The 22,375-nt window shown below is 39.4% G+C and overlaps 1 protein-coding gene across 2 annotated transcripts in view; it reads left to right on the forward strand.

The window, feature by feature from the left end:
- LOC147153372 (plexin-A1-like) overlaps positions 1 to 22,375 on the forward strand; it is a 208,683-nt gene that overhangs the window by 147,927 nt on the left and 38,381 nt on the right. For both annotated transcript variants that reach the window (XM_086028906.1, XM_086028914.1), the window contains exons 10-14: positions 795 to 995; positions 10,723 to 10,819; positions 15,263 to 15,486; positions 19,683 to 19,834; positions 21,496 to 21,616. In XM_086028906.1, coding sequence (XP_085885032.1) covers positions 795 to 995; positions 10,723 to 10,819; positions 15,263 to 15,486; positions 19,683 to 19,834; positions 21,496 to 21,616 — 795 coding nt within the window. The remainder of the gene's footprint in view (positions 1 to 794; positions 996 to 10,722; positions 10,820 to 15,262; positions 15,487 to 19,682; positions 19,835 to 21,495; positions 21,617 to 22,375) is intronic.

A 22,375-nucleotide genomic window follows, 5' to 3' on the forward strand; every position in this document is an offset into this window, starting at 1 on the left:
CAGTAACCACACGCACAACAAACCATGCACACGCGCGAACACGCACACACACATACGCCGTCCTTTTTTTCATTCTATTAGAGCCTTGAGGCATAGCGGCAGTCCATCACTGTTCTATCACCACCTGTGAATACTTCAGACTTGAAGTATTCCATTCTTGTTGACAATCTGCTTCACTTCAGCAACCACATCGATTTGTTCCCTTCTTTCTGTTTTTTTTTTCTTCCTCTACTCTCCATCAAATATGAACTATCAGATGGGATAAACCTCTCATAAAAGTTACAATAAGCAATAAAGCAATTAAATTTGTATTTAGCTATTTTGAAGATAGTTATTATTTAGCAGAGTGGAAAAGGCCAATCCGGTATTATATATGTAAGATGAATCTCACCGAGCGGCAAAAGCTTGTGAATGTAGTGAATTTGGGGGTTTTGTCAGGGTGGGCAAAATGTTGCAAAAATGTTCGCAGACAGTTTTTACTCGTCCCAAACGGTGTTGCTTGTTGCCAAGAAATGGTTAACATGTTATATCAAAATGTAATATTACAGAGTACCGATTATAGAACAGTGTCTTAGAGAACAGATAATTGGGAAAAGATTTCACATTTTAACTGATGCATAAAAGTCCTTGCGAGGTATATTATGTATCGATCAGCTCTGAATTTCAATGTAGCACATTAACTAAGCACCATGTCCAGAAGACTTTGTCCATCCAGATCTGTATCTTCACTGAGTGGCCCGCTTACTTTTCCGGTTACATCTCAAGCTCTTTCTCCGTAATTTTCTTATCTCCAGGAGTGTCCTCAAATCCTGCCTTCCACTCAGATCTATATCCCTGCTGGAGTTATGAGGCCCATCACGCTCCTGGCACAGAACTTGCCCCAGCCGCAGTCCGGACAGAGGAACTACGAGTGTATTTTTCACATTCAAGGCAACACGCTCAGTGTCCCAGCCCTGAGGTTCAACAGCACAAGCATCCAGTGTCAGAAGAGCACAGTAAGGCACCACACACACCTGTTCACGTGGACAAGACAAAATCCACAAAGCTATCCACTTTAATGGAGAGAGTTTTCAAAGTATGTAGCCCTGATTAATGTCAGCTTCTATATTGGCTGTCGAGTTTGGGGACAGTGTTATTCAGGTGATGGAGTGATAGTTTTTAGAAATCAGGGTCACACACTTGATAGCTTGTTTCCCCATTATTAAGTGTCCTTCGGGAAGTTACTAAAACCACAGTTGCCCTTGATGATGTGACAGATGCATTGTAAAATCCCTCAGATTTTGGATATGAATGGATTGGAGTGATAGTCATCCATTTTGCCATGTTTGAAAGGTGTTTGTGGACCACTATTTGGGACATTTACCGTACATATTTTCTGGTTTGAACTGTGTGAATATTGAGTATTGCTAGATCCTATCTCTCCGAATCCTATTAAGGTTTAACACAGTATTTGTATATTCTGTAACCTGGTCAAACAAATGCTTCAAAGCTCTACATCTGAAGCGGATCAAGCCCAGCGCCTAGTCATTTGGCAGCAGAAACTTGTTTAACCACTTTGCAGTGTTACAGTTGTAAAATGTGTGTAAGTGTGTGTGGTTTCATGTTCAAATGCCACTCTCTTTCTCTTCATTCCTACTTCGCCATCCTTGCTTTCAGTCAACTGTCGGGGTTAACAAGCAATAGGAGCAGATCCCTTTAAGTTTCAAGTTGATTTCCGGTGCTTCAATTGGGGTGAGGCAGACGTGACACCAATTATGACATAACGCCAAGGCACTGAATAGCGGGTAGCGAGACCTCGCATTAAGCCCTGTATGTGGCAGCTGTCTTTTCTTGTGCTTGTCAGACTCTTTTCCCCCTGCTAACTGTACTCCCGCTGCGATGTGTCCAATTTTACAACTACTTTGTATCACCTACAATCTTACTTTATAGCAAGGATGTTTACTTTTCTGAATCAGCAAATGAAATCAAGGCTCTCTTAGGTCTCTTCAGTTTTGTCGAGGTGCATATCTTTTGTGATCAAACAGTCTCTGTTACTACAGGTGCTTGTTGAATTAAGAGGTGGGTGGTATGTGCAATCCGTTTTGGTATGTTACAGACTGCAATCACATCCAACAGAACTACAAGTGACCTTTGACTCCTTTTCACCAACCAGAGCCAGGCAGTTACATGTCCGCACACAAAGAAGAAACGTTTTTCAAAGTGACTCATTTACATCATCTGTGTCTGCCATAATGCTGAACCTTTAGAGTACAAGAACACCACTTCAAAATTGAGAAACACACAGGAGGTAGCCTGTAATGCAAAATAAAACCGGCGGGTCAACCACAGCATGCATGGAACGCAAATTGCAATTTGTCCAACCCACTCAGACCCGTTGGAGTTCTTTGATCCTCGCTAGAGGAAAGGTTGTGCACAAAAGGAACAGAGAGAAAAAGCAGTCAGAAATGTTTGCCCAGCACTGAAGATAAAGATGCACAGCTATGTGTAGGCAAGGCCTTCGGCAGCAAAATAGTAGTTGCTAGCCCTTCATAGGTTGCTACAAAGATGTGATATTCTTAACACCTTGCGTTGCTTCGACATGTAGCACAATCGCTAGAATCAAAGTATTTATTTATTCTTCAGCGTCATATCACTGCAAAAATGTTTTGAGAGGATTCAGACTAAAACCAAGTGAAATTATCTGCCAGTGCAGTAAGATGATTGATTACACTTAGTAAGATTTCTTGAAATAAGAAAAATGATCTTGGCTTTTGAAAAGAGAGGAATACCTTAAAATAACTGGTGAAACACTAATATCAAGCACTATATTAGATAAAATAACGTTGAAAGTAACCTATTAAGCATGTTTTTGGAAGGGGGGTGCAGAGTACCTGGAGAAAACGCACACAGGTACAGGGAGAACATGCAAACTCCACACCGGAAGGCCGGGGCGAGATTTGAACCCACAATCTCTGCGCTGTGACGCGAACGTGCTAAATAGTCAACTACCGCGCCGCCCTGGAGTAAAACAAAACGTGTGAATTTTTAGTGTGTGTGAATATTGGTACACCAGTTATTAGGAGGTTCTTTGAACAAGTTTTTATTGCTAAAAATTCTCTGAAAACACAAACTATAGCATCAAACTGAGACTTTGACAGTAATTTAGCTTATTTTGTATGTAAATGAGCCGATTTTAGGATCTACACACTAAGTAAGAAATAAAAGACAAATCATCTTCAAACAATATGAATAATCTTACAAATTCTGCTCTTGCATCGTATATTATTCTCAGAGATCAAAAATACTTTTGGCTCTAAGTCTAGGTTAGATAGCTGATTTTTTGCGGTGAACAGAAATTCTTTCATTGTAGGATGTAAGAAAATGAAAATACAACATATAAAGACGGGGTCAAATAGTCTTATCGTTCATGTGCTTGTGTGTGCTTGTATGTGTGCAAGCCACATGAGCACAGCAATGTGGTTTTATGAGCCTCCTCGTCAGGTGGGACTAGTCTGTGATAGCATCCAATTAAGGGAGCTGTAGATGAAATGATGATGAATTGCAGTGCTGTTGTTGACTGACGGAAACACGCATACACACAAGGCAGAGAAGCAACGAGATGGAGCAAACGATGACGAAGCAACGAGGAGTGTGATGGAGGAGGTTGAACAGAGTACTTTGAGACAGAATTTTTTTTAAATCAACAAAAGGATTGACCTCAGCCAGAAGATGTGCGGAATCAAACAAATGAGGCAGGAACATATTGCACGGTTGGGCGCGTTCAGTTAAATATAAAAGATGTGCACATGTCAGAAAGTAATGCTGAAGGAACAAGGAATCATGATTGGTGCAAAAAATGAATGAGCTGATATTTTCTATATTAATATATATATTGGGGGATGGCAAGTTGTTCCACCATCAAATGTTGGTTTTCACAGATGCTGGAATTTACTGTTGACTGTGTTATGCAAAACATTTGTCCTTGTTTTTACCTGTTGTGACCGTATACAATACACTATAGTCGTTTCTCAACCAAGTAGAATACACCTTGTAGGCACATACTACTACTACTACTACTACTACTACTAGTAGTAGTACTCAGTCCAGTATCTGATATCGTCACTATAACCAAATATTTGCGGTTGTGCATTTTCCATGTGATGCAAATCCCATGTATTTTCAGCAGTATTACTTTATTTTTATCAACCAAGTGTCGACAACGTTGGTTAATGAACACACTGTTTACAGCAGATGCTTGATTATTTAAAAAAAGCAGTGAATATATATATTTTTTTGCTCTTCAAAAAGGTTCATATTCCTTGGCGTCGGGCGGAATCCTCGTTCCTCCGAACTCATCACTTTTCAAAAACAGCACGTTTGTTCAACCATTAACATTGCAGCGTCAAAGACAGCAAGCCTTTTTCAACACTTTGGATTGGTCAATAATTTGCATAAATAACACCCAGACATAATTGACGGACTGCCACCGAGTTCCCGTCAGCATATTTAAACGACCCATGTGGTCGCAGTTGGTCCGAGTCAGCCAATCGGCGTCAAGAACGGACTTAAGCTGTACCACGTCACACGCAAGTGCTACACTCCTGACGCGCGGCCGACTAAAAAATTCAAAATAAGACAGCGTTGTGTACCTTGCGGTCCCACAGACCTAATGACGTGCGCCATATTGTTTTTATTTCACCGATCACCATGCTCTGCGTGTGTATCAGTTATTTTTGTTTGACATTTTTTCTTTGTTTGGTGGCATGTCTGCTCTTGCAGCGCCCGCGTGTGACGTGAAGATAGCCTTCTCGATGCCGATTGGCTTTCGCCGACGAGGGACGGACTGGGTCGTTTAAATATGCAGACGGGAACTTGGTGGCGGTTAGGCAATGCCCAGCACTGAAATTTACCATGTTTTGTCATATGAGGTTTTGGCCCAACAGCAGCGATAAATGATAGTCTTCCAAAGGAAAATGGAAAACAGGAAACCTTTATCCGTCTAATAAACATCGATTAATTTAATATGTCTTAGAGCAATAACTGATGGATATTTCAGCTAAAGTTAACTGAAACATTTATCTATCATTTTTTTTTCCATGTCATGTTGCAATTAGGTTCTTTTGGAGTGAAATCTAAAAATGTTGCCAATGGTCTTTTAAGGCATCACAATAATGCAAATATTATGACGCGCTTTAATTATAATAACGATAGCAAATTCGTATTGAACTAATGCAAATCAAATTAATGTGTGTGTGCTCTGAGAGTTGGTGTGTCTACATTCTAATTCCACTTGTGTGTGTGAGTATTAAACGGCAAAACTTATTGAAACTGAAAGATTTGTTATGGAGAGCGCCAAGCTCTATATAACATCCATTATGATTGATAACCTGCTCACTGTTACCATTGTGTTCAGTATTCTCGTGAGGAAAGCGCATGTATATGTATCACAGCAGGTTGTGTCTGGGGGAGTCACGTGCAATAAATCATTGCAAAAATTAGCTGGCAGTGGATGTTCCCCTGTCCATTCAATCTTTGTCTCATTGTGCATTACTTAACGCCTCTCCAGCACTCAAACATCCAACCTGCACATACGCTAGGGATCCAGAGTATGCATGAATGTTCACAGGGAAATCATGTGCACACTCGTTGGTTAGCTATTTCAACATAACGCAGACGCCCAGCATAATGTATAAAGCATATGGCTGATTCTCCACACGATCCCCTTCCTAACCATGCAAAGTGGATCGAGACTGTAGTATCGGTAACAACTAGTGACCTGCTTTACATGATTTATTATACTGTATGTGCGTGTGTGAGTGAGAGACAAAGAGAGACTGTTAATATCACCATGAAGTGCCGATGGTGTCCTCACCAGAATCGCTCAGTCATCATGTAGCACAATAATAAAACTTAGATGTCTTATTTTAAGTGGCCAAACATTTACACAAGTCAGTGCAATGATAAGTCGTTTTATATGTGTTTCCTTCATTTCATCTGTTTCTTTTTTTTGTTTATCTCATGATTTGAATGTAATTTTGGCAAATCCGACATCCGCCTGCCTTGCTAAATACAGTGTGTAATAGGTGGTAAATGATACAAAATCAAAAATTGCTGACTTGGTTGTATTATCCACAACAAGTTCTTCATTAAAGTCTGTCATTTTGGTCATGCTATTTTCATTATCATATTGAGTATTTTACATGTGTCCCTGAAATTGTTGTCCACCATGTCATTATGGGGTCGCCACCCCTTGCAGAAACCCTATGGTATTTCCGATGCTGTTACTAACAGAATTTTGTTTTACTTTAATGGACGCTGAAACAATCGCTGTTTCAGGGTCAATATTTATGCATATGTTTCATAATTTTCATCATATTATATGGATATTTGTATGTTGCAAATTTAACATGTCCACTCTGTCATAGTGAAATGCGGTGTCAATGATTTAGAAACCTTTGAGCAATTTGAAATATGTTTGCTAAACAGTCCAAAGCCAGCAACTAAATCATGTTGCGATGTCAAGGTCCATCATGTGCTCATAAATTGCTAACATTATCCAAAAATCTCCACCCTGTCATTGTCTACTCTGTCAGCAAGTTCACATACTGTGTTTTGCTGTTTTCATCTACATTGTCTGCTTGCAGTTAATTAATTGATTTATTTTTTTTAAGTGTGTAAGCTTGACCAAAATGCATTTCTAAAGGCATAACATCTACATAATGCAATTATTATGAGCTCAGATTTGTTTAGGTGAAATGAGAATATCTAAAAGGTACTTTATGGTAACATTGACTCCAACATATTATTGCACTACAGTGAGTGTTTGCACAAAAAATAAGTCAGTAAATATGTTACAGGATCAAACTGTTATGATCATAAAATCTTTATTAACCGTAGAGGCATTTTTAAAGTAATGTTTTAACACCCTCAACTACTTAACAAGTGTAAAATAGGTTAAATAATTGTAAAAACGACGGAATAATAACAACATTTGTCTTAATTTGAATGACACTAGAGTCCCCCTTTTTCGTTTAGGTTGGTCCTGCTTTTTTGAATAATTGGTGCAAAAAAGCCACAAAAGCCCTCATCCTCCAAAATAAATTAAACGCCAAACCCACCAAGAATTAATCCTTTCAAATATACTTAACTCTTTGAACATGAAACAAAGAATATTCAATCTGCAAATGCAGGCATCATCTTTGAATGTGATATATTAATCATATATTTTGAATAACTCTTGTCATTGCACTAAAACTCCAACCAGGATTTGTATGCAAAGCTAAATGATGTAATCGTTTGAAAGAAAAACTATAGCAATCACATCAACTACATTTGTAGTCTGTAGAGCTGGCATGAGTGCAGATGTATTGCATGTGTATAACAAAATCTTAGTAATCTTGAAAAATCAAATCAAAGAGGCAAAAGGTCCCTCTGAAGTAAAGAGAAACAGACTACTTGAAGTCTATTTCGAACTCACTCTCAAGGTATCTGCCAAGATGACTAATTACATGAGGGCAACCCGTGCATGCACACAAACTCAGCTTTTTACCCCCCTCATCACACAGCTGCTCTGCTTTGGTGAAAGTCGGCAGTCCTCTGTACTCGATAGGATATACAAATACATGCACACACACACACACACACACACACATAATATCTCTCCCCACATTCTGCAGGGACAGGCAATCCATAGAGACGATTCATGTAGCGGGAGAGTAAACGAGTGCAGGAGCAGATAACGAATGAACCTCAGCCAACTTGCAGTGTTACCAAAATGAGGCCGGCCAGTGAATGCTTTTCTGCTCACCTTGTACATTATGTGTCCCAACGCAACCTCTCCTGCCCCTCTCCTTTCCACCCCTCTTGTCACCTCTCAATAACTACCTACCTCTTTACTTTTCTTCCTCAGCCTTTTCAACACTTAACACATTTTTGGGACAGCCCTGGTGGCCGTTGTTCGCTGTTCTTCTTCGTTGTACTCTATTTCAGTTCTTTGTCCTTTGTTGCTGTCCTCGTCATTGTAATGCCCTCTCTGCCTAATTCGTATTTCCCACTAATTTGCTCTGTAGCTGTCCCTGATCTTGCCTTGCCTGAATTTGCCACATTTCTTTCTCACCAGCCTGCTCTCCTCTCGTCTTTTCCCTCAGGGGCCTCACTACTGTATGTGTTGGCTCAGGTAGATTAATTACATGCAGTGACATGCAGGCGCTGGCCAGAGGCTCCAGTAATGAGTTTGATTACTCATCTCCAGCAGCTCTGGGTGCTCAAGGGAGGGGAGGAAGGACACAGAGCCGGGCAGAGGGGCCTCTCATTTGGGAGGAACGGGCTTCAGAACTGCAACGTTTCCCTCACTGGGTTCCGCCACTAGAAAACTTTAAACAGAATTGACACCCGCACTCTAGATCAAAGCTTAACCACAAGTCAAGTCAGTGACCTGCTGATAGCCAAGAGCGGAGTCTGAGGCTAACTTGATAAGTGGAAACAGGGGCGCAAGGGACACACACATTTTAGAGGGATGAATCCTGACCTGACTACAAATAGTTTACGTGGTGGGCCAACATGCCAAACCATATCAATGCGTCATCACGATTGTTGACTGTGATAGCTCAAATAATAATCATTTGGAAAGCTGTCACATAATTGTGTATAAATACTTTTGATTCGGCTTGTGCAGTATACCTTAAAGGGTTTTCACTGCTGAATCATTTTGCAATTGTATGTCCTAATCTTGGTCTTTTAAAATGGTACCAGCACATTTTAAAATTTGCCCAAAGCATTTAAACAGATACAGTCACCTCGTCATATGCAAACATAAACCCTAAAAAAAGGAGAGAAAAAAACCCCACCCTATTCCCTTTTTTAAACTGAAATGTGATGTATTTTTCTATTAAAAGCTTATAAAAGTTTACTAAGCGAAGCAATTAGCTATTTTCTGTCCAATTTATTTTCTAAACATTGAAAACTTCAGTTTGATCAATACTGTGTTTTTAAAGTGGAAGTCAACCCAAACATATTTTTTGTCAAGAATATGTTCTATGCAGGCCAACAAGTTGAAACAGGGCATTCTGATTAATATTGCATTTGTGGAATATGAGTTAAAGCACCCCCCCCCCTTTTTTTTTTAGCCATCTCAGGGGGCGGCCATTTACTGAAAATGACATCACAGTTGCTCAGGGCTCAGGTAACGGCCAATCATAGCTCAGCTTCAGAAAACAGGTGAGTTGTGATTGGTCGATACCTGAGCCCTGAGCAACTCTGATTTCATTTTTAGTCAACTCAAGTCACAAAACGGCCGCCCCCAAAGATGGCTAAAAATGGGTGGATTAACTCTTATTCTACAAACGCAATATTTATCAGAATGCCTTGTTTTAACTATTGGGCCTGCACAGAGCATATTCTTGAAAAAAAATATGTTTGGATTGACTTTCCCTTTAGGATGTAGGAACATAAGAAACATAAACATAAAATAAGAAACATGCATGTATCAGATTGCTACCTAGCTTTAAAGTACATACACACTGGAGCCTCAGTACTTGTTTTTGAACTTATTTATTGACAACAGTTACAACTTATTTCTCCTATTACATGACAATTACCTGTACTTAAAAATGTCCTCCACCATATTTCAATATTTGAGAATTGTTCATGGTTACACCCATAGATTAATTAATTAATAATTACACAATTAATTTGAAAGGGATGAAGGTTAAGAGCCACTTTGAACCGATTGTGGTCAAGTTTAAACAGTCCATTGTTCTTCCGCATTAGTTATCATCAGCTCTAGTGCAAAATTGCATGTCTAAATCTTGCTTTTAATGCCTTGACTGCCTTTTTTCTTCATGAGTAGCCCCCAGAAAGCCGATTAGACCGTGGGTGACAGGGTGTCACGGTGTGGTCTGTGTTGGCATTTTAAAGCATGTGACCGTATGAATAAAGCATGATGTGGCGGGCCGCCGGGGTGGGCAGGAGCCGACTGGAGAACAAGTCCACCCTGTGTTTTGGTGACGGCAGACAAGTGAAAACCCTTAAAGTTTAATGGGGGCCCGGCCTCTGAGGGTCCTATTGTTTCACTGCTGGCTGCCAGTATTTAAGCAAGTATTTAACCCGTGGGACATTGTGACAATGCTAATAAAAGCATCCCACCTCGTGTGAGTGTCCTGGATGAGGATTCCCCATTGGCTAAGGATAAAGGGGATACGAACACAAAGACAGATAGTGTGTACTGGAGAAGAGACACTTTTAGTCAGCATCACAAAAGTGTGTGTATGCGCTACAAGCCCCATTGCACATTTGGGGTGGTCAAGTTCAGTCTACCAAATCAAGTGTGTCAGTGAGCAAATGGAAAATGCCAATTTCACTTTACTATTTCCCTCCCTATCGCTTCTCTCACTCCTCTCTCATGCAGCTGCTATATCATGTGTGAGTGAATATCTTCTCACGTTTACCACTGTTTGATTCTTGTCTTCACTCTTTTCTCTCTTCTTTCATTTTGCTGTTGTATTTGCCTCTTTCCTCCCATTCTCATGACATCCTCACAGTGCCCATCCAACTACAGCCATTCTGACGTTTCTGACGTTGCGTATGTGTGCGTGCGTGTTCATGAAATGTCGCTATTTTGGTCACTCTGCATGGCCATGCTGGGTAACTCGCTTTCTGCCGCCAACAAGCCAGAATCACAATGCAATTCGTTTTAGGATTCACCTGTGCATGGGACTGTCTGTGTCTGTCTTTTGTATTAATCAGTATGACTACGAGGGCAGTGACATCAGTGACCTCCCAGTTGACCTATCCGTGCTGTGGAATGGAAACTTTGTCATCGACAATCCCTTCAACATCCAAGGTAAGAAAAAAAAAAACACTGACTCGGAATTTTCATTTTATTTTATAATGGTTAGTATACGTGTCAATGTGTACACTTTCGGCGCACATCGCTGATTTCCGTTCAAGTGACAGCAGCCATTCAAAAATAATGTGTAATGTGTAAGATTATATACAGATATGTAAAGTCAAAATACAACTTTCGTAAGATTTAGTACACCCCGGGACAGGTGTGTGTTATGTAACCCACCAGGGATGTAAAAATGTATCGAAAATCGATATAAAATCGATATAAAATGCTTAAAATATGCATTGATGTAAAAAAAATAAAATAATCGATTTGCAACACCATGTTAACAATAGCCACTCTCTCATGTCTTGCAGTAGGCAAGACAGGGTAGGGCTTGGTTCAGGGGTTTAAATTGGACTTTAGGATTAGGATTAAGGTTCGGAGTTTGTGGTCAAGGTGCATTACGGTTCAATGGTTAAGGTTTGTATTTTTATCTGAATATTATCCAGAGTTGATTTTATTTTTTATTATTTGGTTATTTAGATTTTAATATAACATGGACCATGTTTTAGACAGCTACCTTTATTACATGTTGCATCCTTAGTTTAAAATGAAAAAAGCAGACATTTTCACAATGATCTCGTCCTCCTTTTGGGTTTTAAATATTAAAAAAAATGAAGAAAAATGTAAGCTTTGGCAGAGGAATGCACCCACTTAAATGCTTTTCTTTGTAAGGCTTAAAGATGCCATAAAAAATCAAGCTCATCTTGATCCTTGAATTTGTAAAAACACTGTTGTACTCTCAGTTCTGAAAAGGGGTGGGAAAGCATGAGATTAATGGTTGGGATTGGTTAGATGCAAACATCCATCACAACAAAATTAACTAGATGGATGTGAGATAGACAGATATATAAATGAAGAAACCTGTGAGCAGTAGAACAAACGATGGTTGAGAATGATGGGTGGACAACAGCTTGATAAATATGCTGTGCATTGGCAGACGGGGAAAATGAGAATGAAGGAGTTGAGAAAGAAAAACCAAAAGTGGATGAAGGATGACATTTATTATTTTAATGACTCTTTGCGCATGAAGTGGAAAACAATTACGCATTCAGAATTCTTTCTCAAGTGTAATATATTGAGCTGGGGAGGCTAATGAATTCCGACGTCCCATTACACAAGACAACGTAAGTCGAGCTCTCAAGTGTGTCGCACAGATATTTGCTGAAAATCTGCATACAGATTCGGATTTACAAATATTTCTGTTTCTTGTTCCTGGCTGTTCCAACTTTTAGTCATATTCAATTTCTACTTTAAGATGAAAATGTGCCCATTTTAATATTGCGCCCAATGCGTTCTGTCTGACCCACTTCTGACAGAAGTCAGACATGCAGTTCATCTTGCAAATGAGTTGCTTATAGGTCATAACCTAATTATTCTGCCTTCACTATTTCATTGAAAGCATGCTCCTCTGAGGTTTGTGTTCTGTTTGCTTCTGTTGTCAAATCTTAATTGGTTTAAAGTCTTGAATTGGACATGTGCTCATCAATAATTACCGTAGGCCTTGAAAGTTAATCATATTACCTTGCTCCATTACTTCAACTGTACAGTTTTGGAATGTAACTAACTAAATACTGACAATTTGTTCAGTATCAGCCACATGTTAAACTTGGCAAGCCTTTTCTGTCAAGAGATTAGTTGAACTGTCACGTCCTATGACACTAACAAAATTGTCATACAGTTTTTATGGAGTAGACTTCTTGAAAATCAAAATCCTTTATAAGCGTTAAACCCCCTAGTTGTGATGGCAGTGCTGATAACAATCAATATACACTTTCCACGAAAATCGGGAAAATTAGGAAAAATCCAGGAAACAACAAAAATATTTTAAAATCTTAAAAAAAAAACGGCAAAGAAACGTAAAAAAAGACGATGAATATGTTCCTGGATGGTGGGGAGAGGGCAGTTTGGATATTCTCCAAAAAGAACTTAAGGTAACACATTTGTTTAATGACACCACTTTGCTAATCAGCTTCTGGCTTTCCAGCTAGCAAACGTAGCATGAGTTGAAATGCTACATATACTTTCCAACATTTGCCCACAGTCCGTTCCTTTTTTCAGCAAGTCCAATTATTTTTTGATTGTTTGTATGTGCACGCTAAGTTCAGTATTTCGTCATAAGTAGGAGGGCACTGTCTTCCTATTGGTCAATGCCAAAGAACCAATTGAAGGACGATGTAGGACATGTCACACTATGCAGCAAGAAGAACAAAAATTCTGACATGCCAGGCTTTCGTCGTGATGGTCGTGAAGAGTCCCAGATGCCAAACGGCCACTCGTTGAATGTGTCACACTACGCAGGCTACGATGCGTCAAGACAACTCAAAATCGGCTACGAGACACTACGTGACACATGTCTGTCGGCCCAAAACCGGGCTACATTTGTGTAGCCTGACGTCGGCATAATTGAAAAGCGGCTAAAATGCTAAATGATAAAAAAAAAATAAAAAAAAACATGCATTAAATAATCGGCCTTGCTCACACACTGCACAAAGACATTCTCCTCCTTTTCTCCTCCTTTTTTCTACCCATCCTCCAATAATCCCTCACCACTCCATCCCCTCTCTTTCTCTTTCAACATCCAACCCGTATTACTGAATTATCCGTTTGAGGAGGAGCATTATAGCGCTTGCCCAGCTTTGCCCTAGTGTGAAGTAGAGATGTTAATTAAATCATTCATTTACTTCAGATTAATTAGCGTTATGCTACTTTTAAGATAAACCATTGCTAATCAGATTAGGGTGTGCGAAGGCCAAGGCTGAGGCAGATGGATTCGAAAGGAGCTCACTTTGAAATCTTGCACTATGTGCGAGGAAGAGAAGGGAAAGCAAGGATGACTTTCTTCCATGCTCTGGTCCATTTTTTTCCTCTTAAATGTCTCTGTTATTTTAACGACCACAAAATGTTCAATTTAATGGTGTGTTTGCATCCAGTATAATACACTGACACAGAAACAGACACGCACGCACACACACACACATTTAGTTCCTTTCATCAGCCGCTTCTTCTCAGGTGTTAAAGGTTATTTGTGTTCATTTTTACTTCTAATGACTTTTTCCACTCCGAGGAGTTAACAGAATGCATTTATACACAGCGAAAGATCAATTTACCTTTGGCGTTAAAAGACATTACCGGTTGAAATATTTTTTCTATTTATTTTTCTTATTTTGCATTTTACTTTCATCATCACAAATGCTTTAGGCGTGATTAACATTAAATATATTTATTTATACCATTTTGTGTTCAACAGTGTTGCACAGAATTATAGGATTTAAATGTCCTTTTCCATTCACTTCTGCAACTAGATTATTCAGAAATGTTCTTACCACAAAAAGTTTTAACCGAAACGTAAACATTCAACAACCCAAAAAATGTTAAAATAAACCCTACATCAACCAGTATCTTACGAATAAAACAAGCAGGGGAAAAGTCTCATGATGACATGTTGCCTTAGTACAAGATGATTTCCTGATGGGCATAACAAATCAATTCAATTTAGAGTCCAACTAAGAATCAATCACAAAGTGTTTGATTATCTGTCAACACTTTGATCATTGAAGTTAAGTTGTGTCTTGATACAATTGAGGCACAATGAATTTGACCACTTAGCCTCAACTTGCAGAACGCACTGTCAATTCAAGCCCAATTAGTTTGCTTTATCCCAAATGGAGTGGCATTCAGTAACATTTGAAATGAAGGGGAAAAAAAGATAAGAAAAGATCCGAAAGAGAGCAAAATTTGGGTCTGTACCATTCAGAATAAATCAAATCAAATATCTACATTTTTTTGTCATTTTAACTTTAAAATTTCCGTTACAAGTTAATCCATGCAATTACTATTACTGACCACCATTCGAAGAACTCTAATGTTGGTGTCAGTGGCAGTGAGTGTCACTCATAAGAACCATACACCTCCTGGCCAACGATCTGAAACCAGGGGCGGAGCCATGGGTGAGCCTGGGTGTGCACAGGTTCACCCCAGATTGACAGACTGCCCACCCAGTGAGATTCATGAAAAAATACATATTTTTACAATTTTAGTAAATTATTTTTTAATTTGCGTTTCATTGTTTTTTATTTTTATTGAATATTAAGAATGGCAGAATTGTGGTTCTCTAAGGAAGAGCTGAACTTCATATTATTCATTTTCTCATTTTTTATAATATACAATGTGTCGGAATAGGAGGATTGTGCTTAGTTAGAGAAATATTCAGGCCCACCCTTTGGTCACATTCTGGCTCCGCCACTGTCTAAAAAAGAACAATTTTTCTATTGAATCAGATGATTCTAGTGTTTTTAGAGCATGATTTACAGTACATGACCGTATAATGTAAATGCATCTGTTAATAACGGTATTGTTTTTAATGTTTGTCTTTCACTCTGTTTTGCTCTGCAGCCCACCTGTATAAGTGCAGGGCGCTGCGGGATAGCTGTGGCATGTGTCTAAAGGCAGACCCCCGGTTCGAGTGTGGCTGGTGTGTCCAGGAAAAGAAGTGCTCTCTCAGGCAGGAATGTACTATTGGCTTCAATTCCCACCTCCCGCTGCAGTTGGTTGATGGGGGAGGATGGATGCATGCTGCATCTGGAAACAGCCGATGCACCCACCCCAAGATCACTAAGGTAAAATTAAAATAAATTATATGACTACAAACCCAAAACCTTAAAAAGAGATGCACTTTTTGCACAATTTCTTACCTTACCTAACCCTAGTACTATGACTAGTTTTGCAGTTCCAGCACCCTCTGGTGCTTCGTATATTAGTGCAGTTTAATTTGATACCACCTATTTTTAAGACCCACGCTAATTGCCAATCGGAGACCATGACTGGCCAAGCCTATTTCTTTGTGAATGCTGTTATGCACAAAAACAGAATATTGTGATGTTTTCTTTATAAGGGCTTTTTTGTCTTTTTTTTACAATATCATGAGCTTTTATACGGTATCATGAGCTTTTTATAAACCCCCCCAATATTGTGATAAATATCATACCGTGAGGTTCATATCATGATAATATCGTATCGTGACATTGGATCCCGTGACATTTTTTTTCTGTAGCTTTTTATGATGTCATTAATTGTGTCACAACAATGGTTTTATTTTGGGCCCGACCAATTAATTGGCTTGATCGGTCAAATGTTTCCCGATTGTTTTTACTTTTATGTACCATTTACAGATGCTGTACTCAAGTAACACTGATTTGATTATTTATTACACATACTGTAAATCTGTATCATAACCTTGTATCCTTAAATATATAGCGGTATAATGAAATTGATGATAAGGTCATTCTATGGACCTGTCATTCAAAACACATTTTTACAAGCAATGATTGGATTAGTAATGCAAGTTGTGCAAGCAATTGACCTGGATGCCACTATTTTACCACAACCTAAAGTCACAGGTTGGCTTTCAAAACTACAAGTCAATATGTTCATTTTATTGTCAGAATTGTGTTAACTCTCACTGCAAGACACAAATAATAACCAAAGTAATGTGGTCTCATTCAGTGCCACATCTTAATCCCATCATCATCATCATCATCGTTTGAAAGGTCTATAGTTACCTGCAGAGATCCAATGCTGGGCAACTTTGATAGGCCATTGCGTCAGCTCTCTTTGGTGAAGCCCCCTGAGGTCACAAAAACCCTTCTTGATGTCCTTCATAGAGAATGAAACCTGCTCTATTTTAATGTGTTGCCATTAAAACAAGTACATGTTGGCTCCTTAGCTTTGCCCTTGGCACAGAAGCTTTATCATTACTCAGTATTACATCAAACTGGCACTGCGGAGGGAAAGACTGATTGATGTTTATTTGATTGTGATTTCCTTTATAAACCTTACTTTTTGGAATGGTATGCATTTTTTGGTGGTATTTCTGTAATTCCATGGCATACCAGTCGCAGTACAACATTAAGGTGGCACTAAAAACAGTCCTGTTGTTGATTTGTTAAATGATCTGAGCTTTAACAAACTGGAAAAAATGGAATCGGAAGAAAAGTACATGTCATAGAAGAGAGAGGAATTTAAGCTGTTTGTGTCATACTGTGGATTTTAAAAAAAAGCATACAGCATTATCCACTTGTTGTGCTGTGTTGCTACAATCAAACTATTTCCCAAGATGACTTTGGTGAATTGAATGAAACTATCCTGCATCGTGCAAACACGTTTTTTTCCCCCAATGTGCGACGTACCAATTAGATCTGCATACCTTTTACTAAGCTTGGTACGCCCATGGGAAAGAAATGACAATAGGCTTATTTGTTTCTGATTTATGTTAGGTAGGTAGATTGGTGGGGTAGGTATAGATACGGTGCCGTATGTAGGTACTGTACGTAAGCGTAGGTGTGCTACCAGGCTTTATTATTGGGCTTGCTGTCCTGCCATTCATCCAAAGCCATCACCTCATTCTGCACCGTCATAAAGACCGTATACAGTATTAGGGTCTGTTAATTGAATAAGGACTGCCTCCTCACCATAAAGGCTGCATATTGATGACGACTTTGGATTTTTGAGTAAAAATGTGTGAAGAGTGGCCCATGATTCCATGAAGAAAGAGTAATGTGTTTTTATTTGCTCGTAATAGCTCAAGCAGAGTGAAACTCGGTGCAATAAATGCCTTGAAGAGTTATGACAGCAAAAAGTAACAGAGCTTTTGAGGATAGATAATAGTAAATATTTCTTGACGTATAGTTTCTTGTGGAAAGTTTTGTTCAAGAAGTACCGGTAATTGTGTAGAGTTCAAATACTGTACATGGTCTTCCACCGTCTTTATATCAAGGATGAATGTCAGTCAGTCATCTAATGAAGACAGGTATACTTTCCAAATTGTTTACATATTATATAAAACTCGAATACCGGTATGCAAATCAAACAGTCAGTCACATGTTTTTATAATAAATTGTCTTTTTCATGGTATTATGTGATCCTTTCATTTCTTTCTCAGAGATTATGTGAACAGTTACATAACGCTAGCCCTTCAAAGGTAATTTTTTTTTTTTTTTAATTATCAGAAAGTTTGATGTCAGGTCATACGAGACAAACATAATTCACAATTAATTTAACTAACGACTGAGCTGCAATTGCATATTGTTAACAGCATTTTCAAAAAGTATTGTGTTTTGGAACCAGCCCAAACATTTCTGATTTGCTAGGGGGCAATTTAGAGTGTCCAATTAACCTACCAAGCATGTTTTTGGAATGTGGGAGGAAACCGGAGTACTCGGAGAAAACCCACGCCGGCACGGGGAGATCATGCAAACTCCACACAGGGAGGCCGGATCCGGGATCAAACCCACAACCTCTGAACTGTGAGGCGGACGTGCTAACCAGTCGACCACCGTGCCGCTTACGTTAAAATACTTAGTATAAAAAAAAAATTTAAAAAAAGGAAAATACATTAAAATAAAAACATAAGATGCTGTAATTACCATTATTGCTGAGAGGTGGATAGAGAAGAAGGAAAGGGGGGCGAAAAAGGCAAAGATAATGCCGGCGTGCGAACAGACACGATCGAGACACCCTGCGCATGCTCAGCCGCAAGCAATGCTGGTCTTTGTAGTATAGGAAGTGCTTGTATGCCGAAGTGCGGTGTTTGGCGTTTTGGGCGAAAAAGCAAATACACAAGCAGAGGTAAATAAGCTCAGGGACGCAGCAGAAAAGCACACTTTTGGAGCGAGGAGGAAACCGGCTGCTTCATTCCTGTGGTGAGTGACATGAGTATCAAGTGTTTTATTGACAGTTGAAAGTAACAAGCAGAAATGACGTCCTTTGAGTCAGGATGCCGTGCATGGCACTTCACAGTGGGTTATTTAAATGCTGGAGCAACTCTGTCTCTTCATTCATGTAAGCGGTTATTCAGAATGTTTCAGAAATTGGAATGTTGACCTTAAACCGAATATTGACTGCATGTAAACGTAGTCACTATGGTGATGGGGACAAAATGGCGGAAGAGGCACGAGCGTCGCAAAACCGAAACGTTGTAGGTCCCGTACGTCGTAATTTGAAGACTTCCTGTACTGACATAGCTGATTATTGAAACAGACTACACATGAGTGCCAATATGTCTTTTGATTTGATTTGGTATGTACTGCATATTTGCACTTTATTTGACATGACATAATGCAATGTAAACTTACTGCCATTTATGATGTGCCAAAATTAGCATACCCTCTGTAGTCTTTCTGCCAAGCAGTGGTGGAGCACAGGGCAATGGACAGATTACAAATAATTACCTTGTGATGCTTGTTAAAGGATGCGGCATGTCTAAACATGTTCCTGGTTCAAAGTGTGTATGTGTTGGTGGTAACCACCATCCATCCGTCACTATATTTGTTTTGTCATGCCACACCTGTCCCCGTTACGCATCATAATCTGGCGTGATAAATCACATTATGGTTTCAGGAAGCACCAACGAGCGTTACCCCACCACAGCCCAGTATGTAGACCAAGCCTTTGTAAAAGCTTTCAATAAAGCTCGGAGATGTCACTTTGGTTTTGATTTGCTTTTGTATGTCATCGACTTCTTTCTTCTCCCTCTATTTTGCATCGAGAGCGATTATTTAACAAATAGCAGCACATGTCTTGATTACATCGTGAATTACCGGGTGTTTCCAATTATTTTTAGTGTGTGCTTCTTGTGGATCGATGGGTCTGTCTGGAGTGTGTTTAAGAAGTGTGGCCATGGGTGTATTAATGTGACGCATCCTTGAAAGGTCAGGTCACAGGCATCATTGGGGACCAAACTGGACTATTTTTAACACAGAATTAAGAGTTAAGAGTGAAATACATTGAATGAATTGAACTCTCTCTCTTTCTGCAGTTGTTTCCTGACACAGGACCCCGCCAAGGGGGAACCAGGGTGACCATCCTCGGTGAAAACCTGGGTCTACACTTCAGAGACATCCAGATGGGCGTCAGGTTAGGCAAGGTGCCCTGCGTCCCTATCGAGACAGACTACCTGAGTGCAGAGAGGTAAATTGGAGGACAGAGTCCTACGATGTATGTATTCAGGTACAATCACTTAAGGTGTGTTTGTCAAGGCTTAATTTAGAATTGGTCATGAGTCATTGCATTTTCACAATGATCTTAGAGAAGAGGGAATCATCTGTAGATTAATGCAGAGCGGGAGTTCTGTTCTCAGCTACCTACGGCTGGTCGCCGTGCATCACAGGGCAAAGATAGACGAACAAACATTCACATTCGCATTAGCAGCTATTAGCAATTTAGAGTTTTCAGTTTTTCTGAATGTGTAAGTTAACCCAGAGTTGGAGAAAATCCATGCAATCATGGGGAGGCAAACTCCACATTGAAGGGCCTCAAACCCAAACACCATGAGGTAGATGTGCTCAACACTACTGTATCTAACTGCGCTTCCATGAACATTTATTTCGAATGATCTCATTTTTAAAACATACCTAATGTGAAATAGACCAAAATAAATCCCGCATTCCCCATTCAATTCATAACAATTTATTAGTTGACAAGACTGCGACACACACTATACGATACATCAGATTTTTGTGCGGGACCATAATAGGATTCCATCTGTTGTTCCCCTCCATTACTCCCTACATATGTGCTCCCCCTTACTTTGCCATCCCTTTATCCTGACATTTAGTCCTCTGCAGGGTCCTGCGCGGTTGAGGAATTGAGTTCGGGCAAATCAAACCATCTCTCGCTGGTACAGTTAGTCAGGAAAGGATGCTTGTGGTGATAGCAGAACGCATTTCAATTCAAATAGAACCCACACTTCAATTAAACTTCATATCTTGGCATGCCGCCATCTCTTCACATACAATGCATATGTTTCTGTATTTGTCACCCTTTTGTCGCACAGTTTGATTTTTATTTTGCACACACGCTCATACATTGAAATACTAATTTAATATACCTGCTGTAGTGTTTTGGTACAGTGACAACATACTCTCCATGGATGAGGTGACTGAGTGTTTATTCTAGATTGTGGAGACTTTCAAAGCGCACATGGTGGGGAAAAATGCTGTGGTAACTGGATGTGGTGTATGCATGTGGGTGACAGGTTTTTTTAAGATCCACCAAGGAGGTTATGATTGTATTGTTATTATCTGTAGTATTTTGGCTTCTTTGTGTTTAGAATTTTTATGATTTCATAGACAAAAACAAATGATATATTTGTATTATGAAATATATTGATAAAACTACCGGTACATACAGTAGCTGTCAAATTAGTATGCAGAAGCTTTATTTTCAAACAAAACAAGTAAAATTCCATTTAACATATTCAAATGTGAATGCCGCTGTCAAGTCTTGGCAGATCAGGTTGTATTTTTGTTTATGTAGCATCCTATTTGAGCTTTTGAAAGTTTGAACTGTTACTTCCCTCCCAAGTAGTGCCTTGCCTTTGTGACTTGGTGGAAGTTTGCCATCTGGCTTGGTTAATATAGTTTTGTTGTTAAACCTTTTAGACCGTTTTGATGTGATTAGCTTTGCTTTGTCAATCTCTGATTATTTGGGGCAATGAAAATATCCATGCTAACTGTTGGTCCTTATTGATATCATGTGATCAACTCTTTACGTAGACAAACTTGTAAGCTTTCACTATTTATTACACTCTGAGCTCTTTCTCCCTCTTGCTGTCATCCCACCGCCAACAGAATAGTGTGTCTGCTGAATGATGCAACAGGATACAGAGTACAAGAGGCTCAGGTGGAGGTGTGTGTGAGGAACTGCGTTAATGACTACAGGGCCCTTTCCCCTCGGCCATTCACGTTTGTGGTAAGGTCCGCACAATAATAACATCCAATAGTGACACCGAGGTGGTTTTACCATGCAGACCTTCATTATTTGCATGCATAGGAGGTGCTATAGCCCAGTCAGAAATACAAATGTATTTGCAAAGTACGTTCAAACACATTGATAAAATGTAGGCCAAATGCTACAAACATTGCATTTTTCCCCATAATTATGGATGCGTGTGTCAGTATGGAGAAAAAAAAATGCTGAATGGAAATAATGCACTGTAAAATTAACTAATAAACAATGTTTACTTACTTAATTTTCAAATGTATTGGTATAATGTAGGCCAAATTCTAAAAACTATGTTTTTTTTTTTTTTTTTTACTTGTGCAACAAGAGAACCTCTAAAGTAAGTGAAGTAATGAAAATCTGTTTTTCTCAGCTCCCCCACATATCGGTCAAACTAAGGGCTAATTCGTGTTGGCAATAGAGTCCGAAAGGTACGGCGCATTTCACCAAATATACTCAATACAATGCAAACCTGCCTTTCATGGCAGCACGATGGGGATGCCCAATCATTTAAAAAAAAGGAAGCAAGTTATGGCTTATGCCTGATTTCATATCTGACATAGGCACAGTTGTGTCTAGAAGCTAGCTGCAGTTAGCATACACACATTACGGTGTGTTTGATGTAACGCTCCTATTTGGTACGCTAACACGTCGTCGCATCTTCTATGGATTAAGCAGTCATTATTCCGTAAGCTCGCGTTGATTAACACCCAAAAACTCTCTGTGTTT

This window comes from Filicampus tigris, chromosome 1, assembly GCF_054856515.1.
Source record: "Filicampus tigris isolate MCC_2025a chromosome 1, RoL_Ftig_1.0, whole genome shotgun sequence".
Taxonomy (NCBI): domain Eukaryota; kingdom Metazoa; phylum Chordata; class Actinopteri; order Syngnathiformes; family Syngnathidae; genus Filicampus; species Filicampus tigris.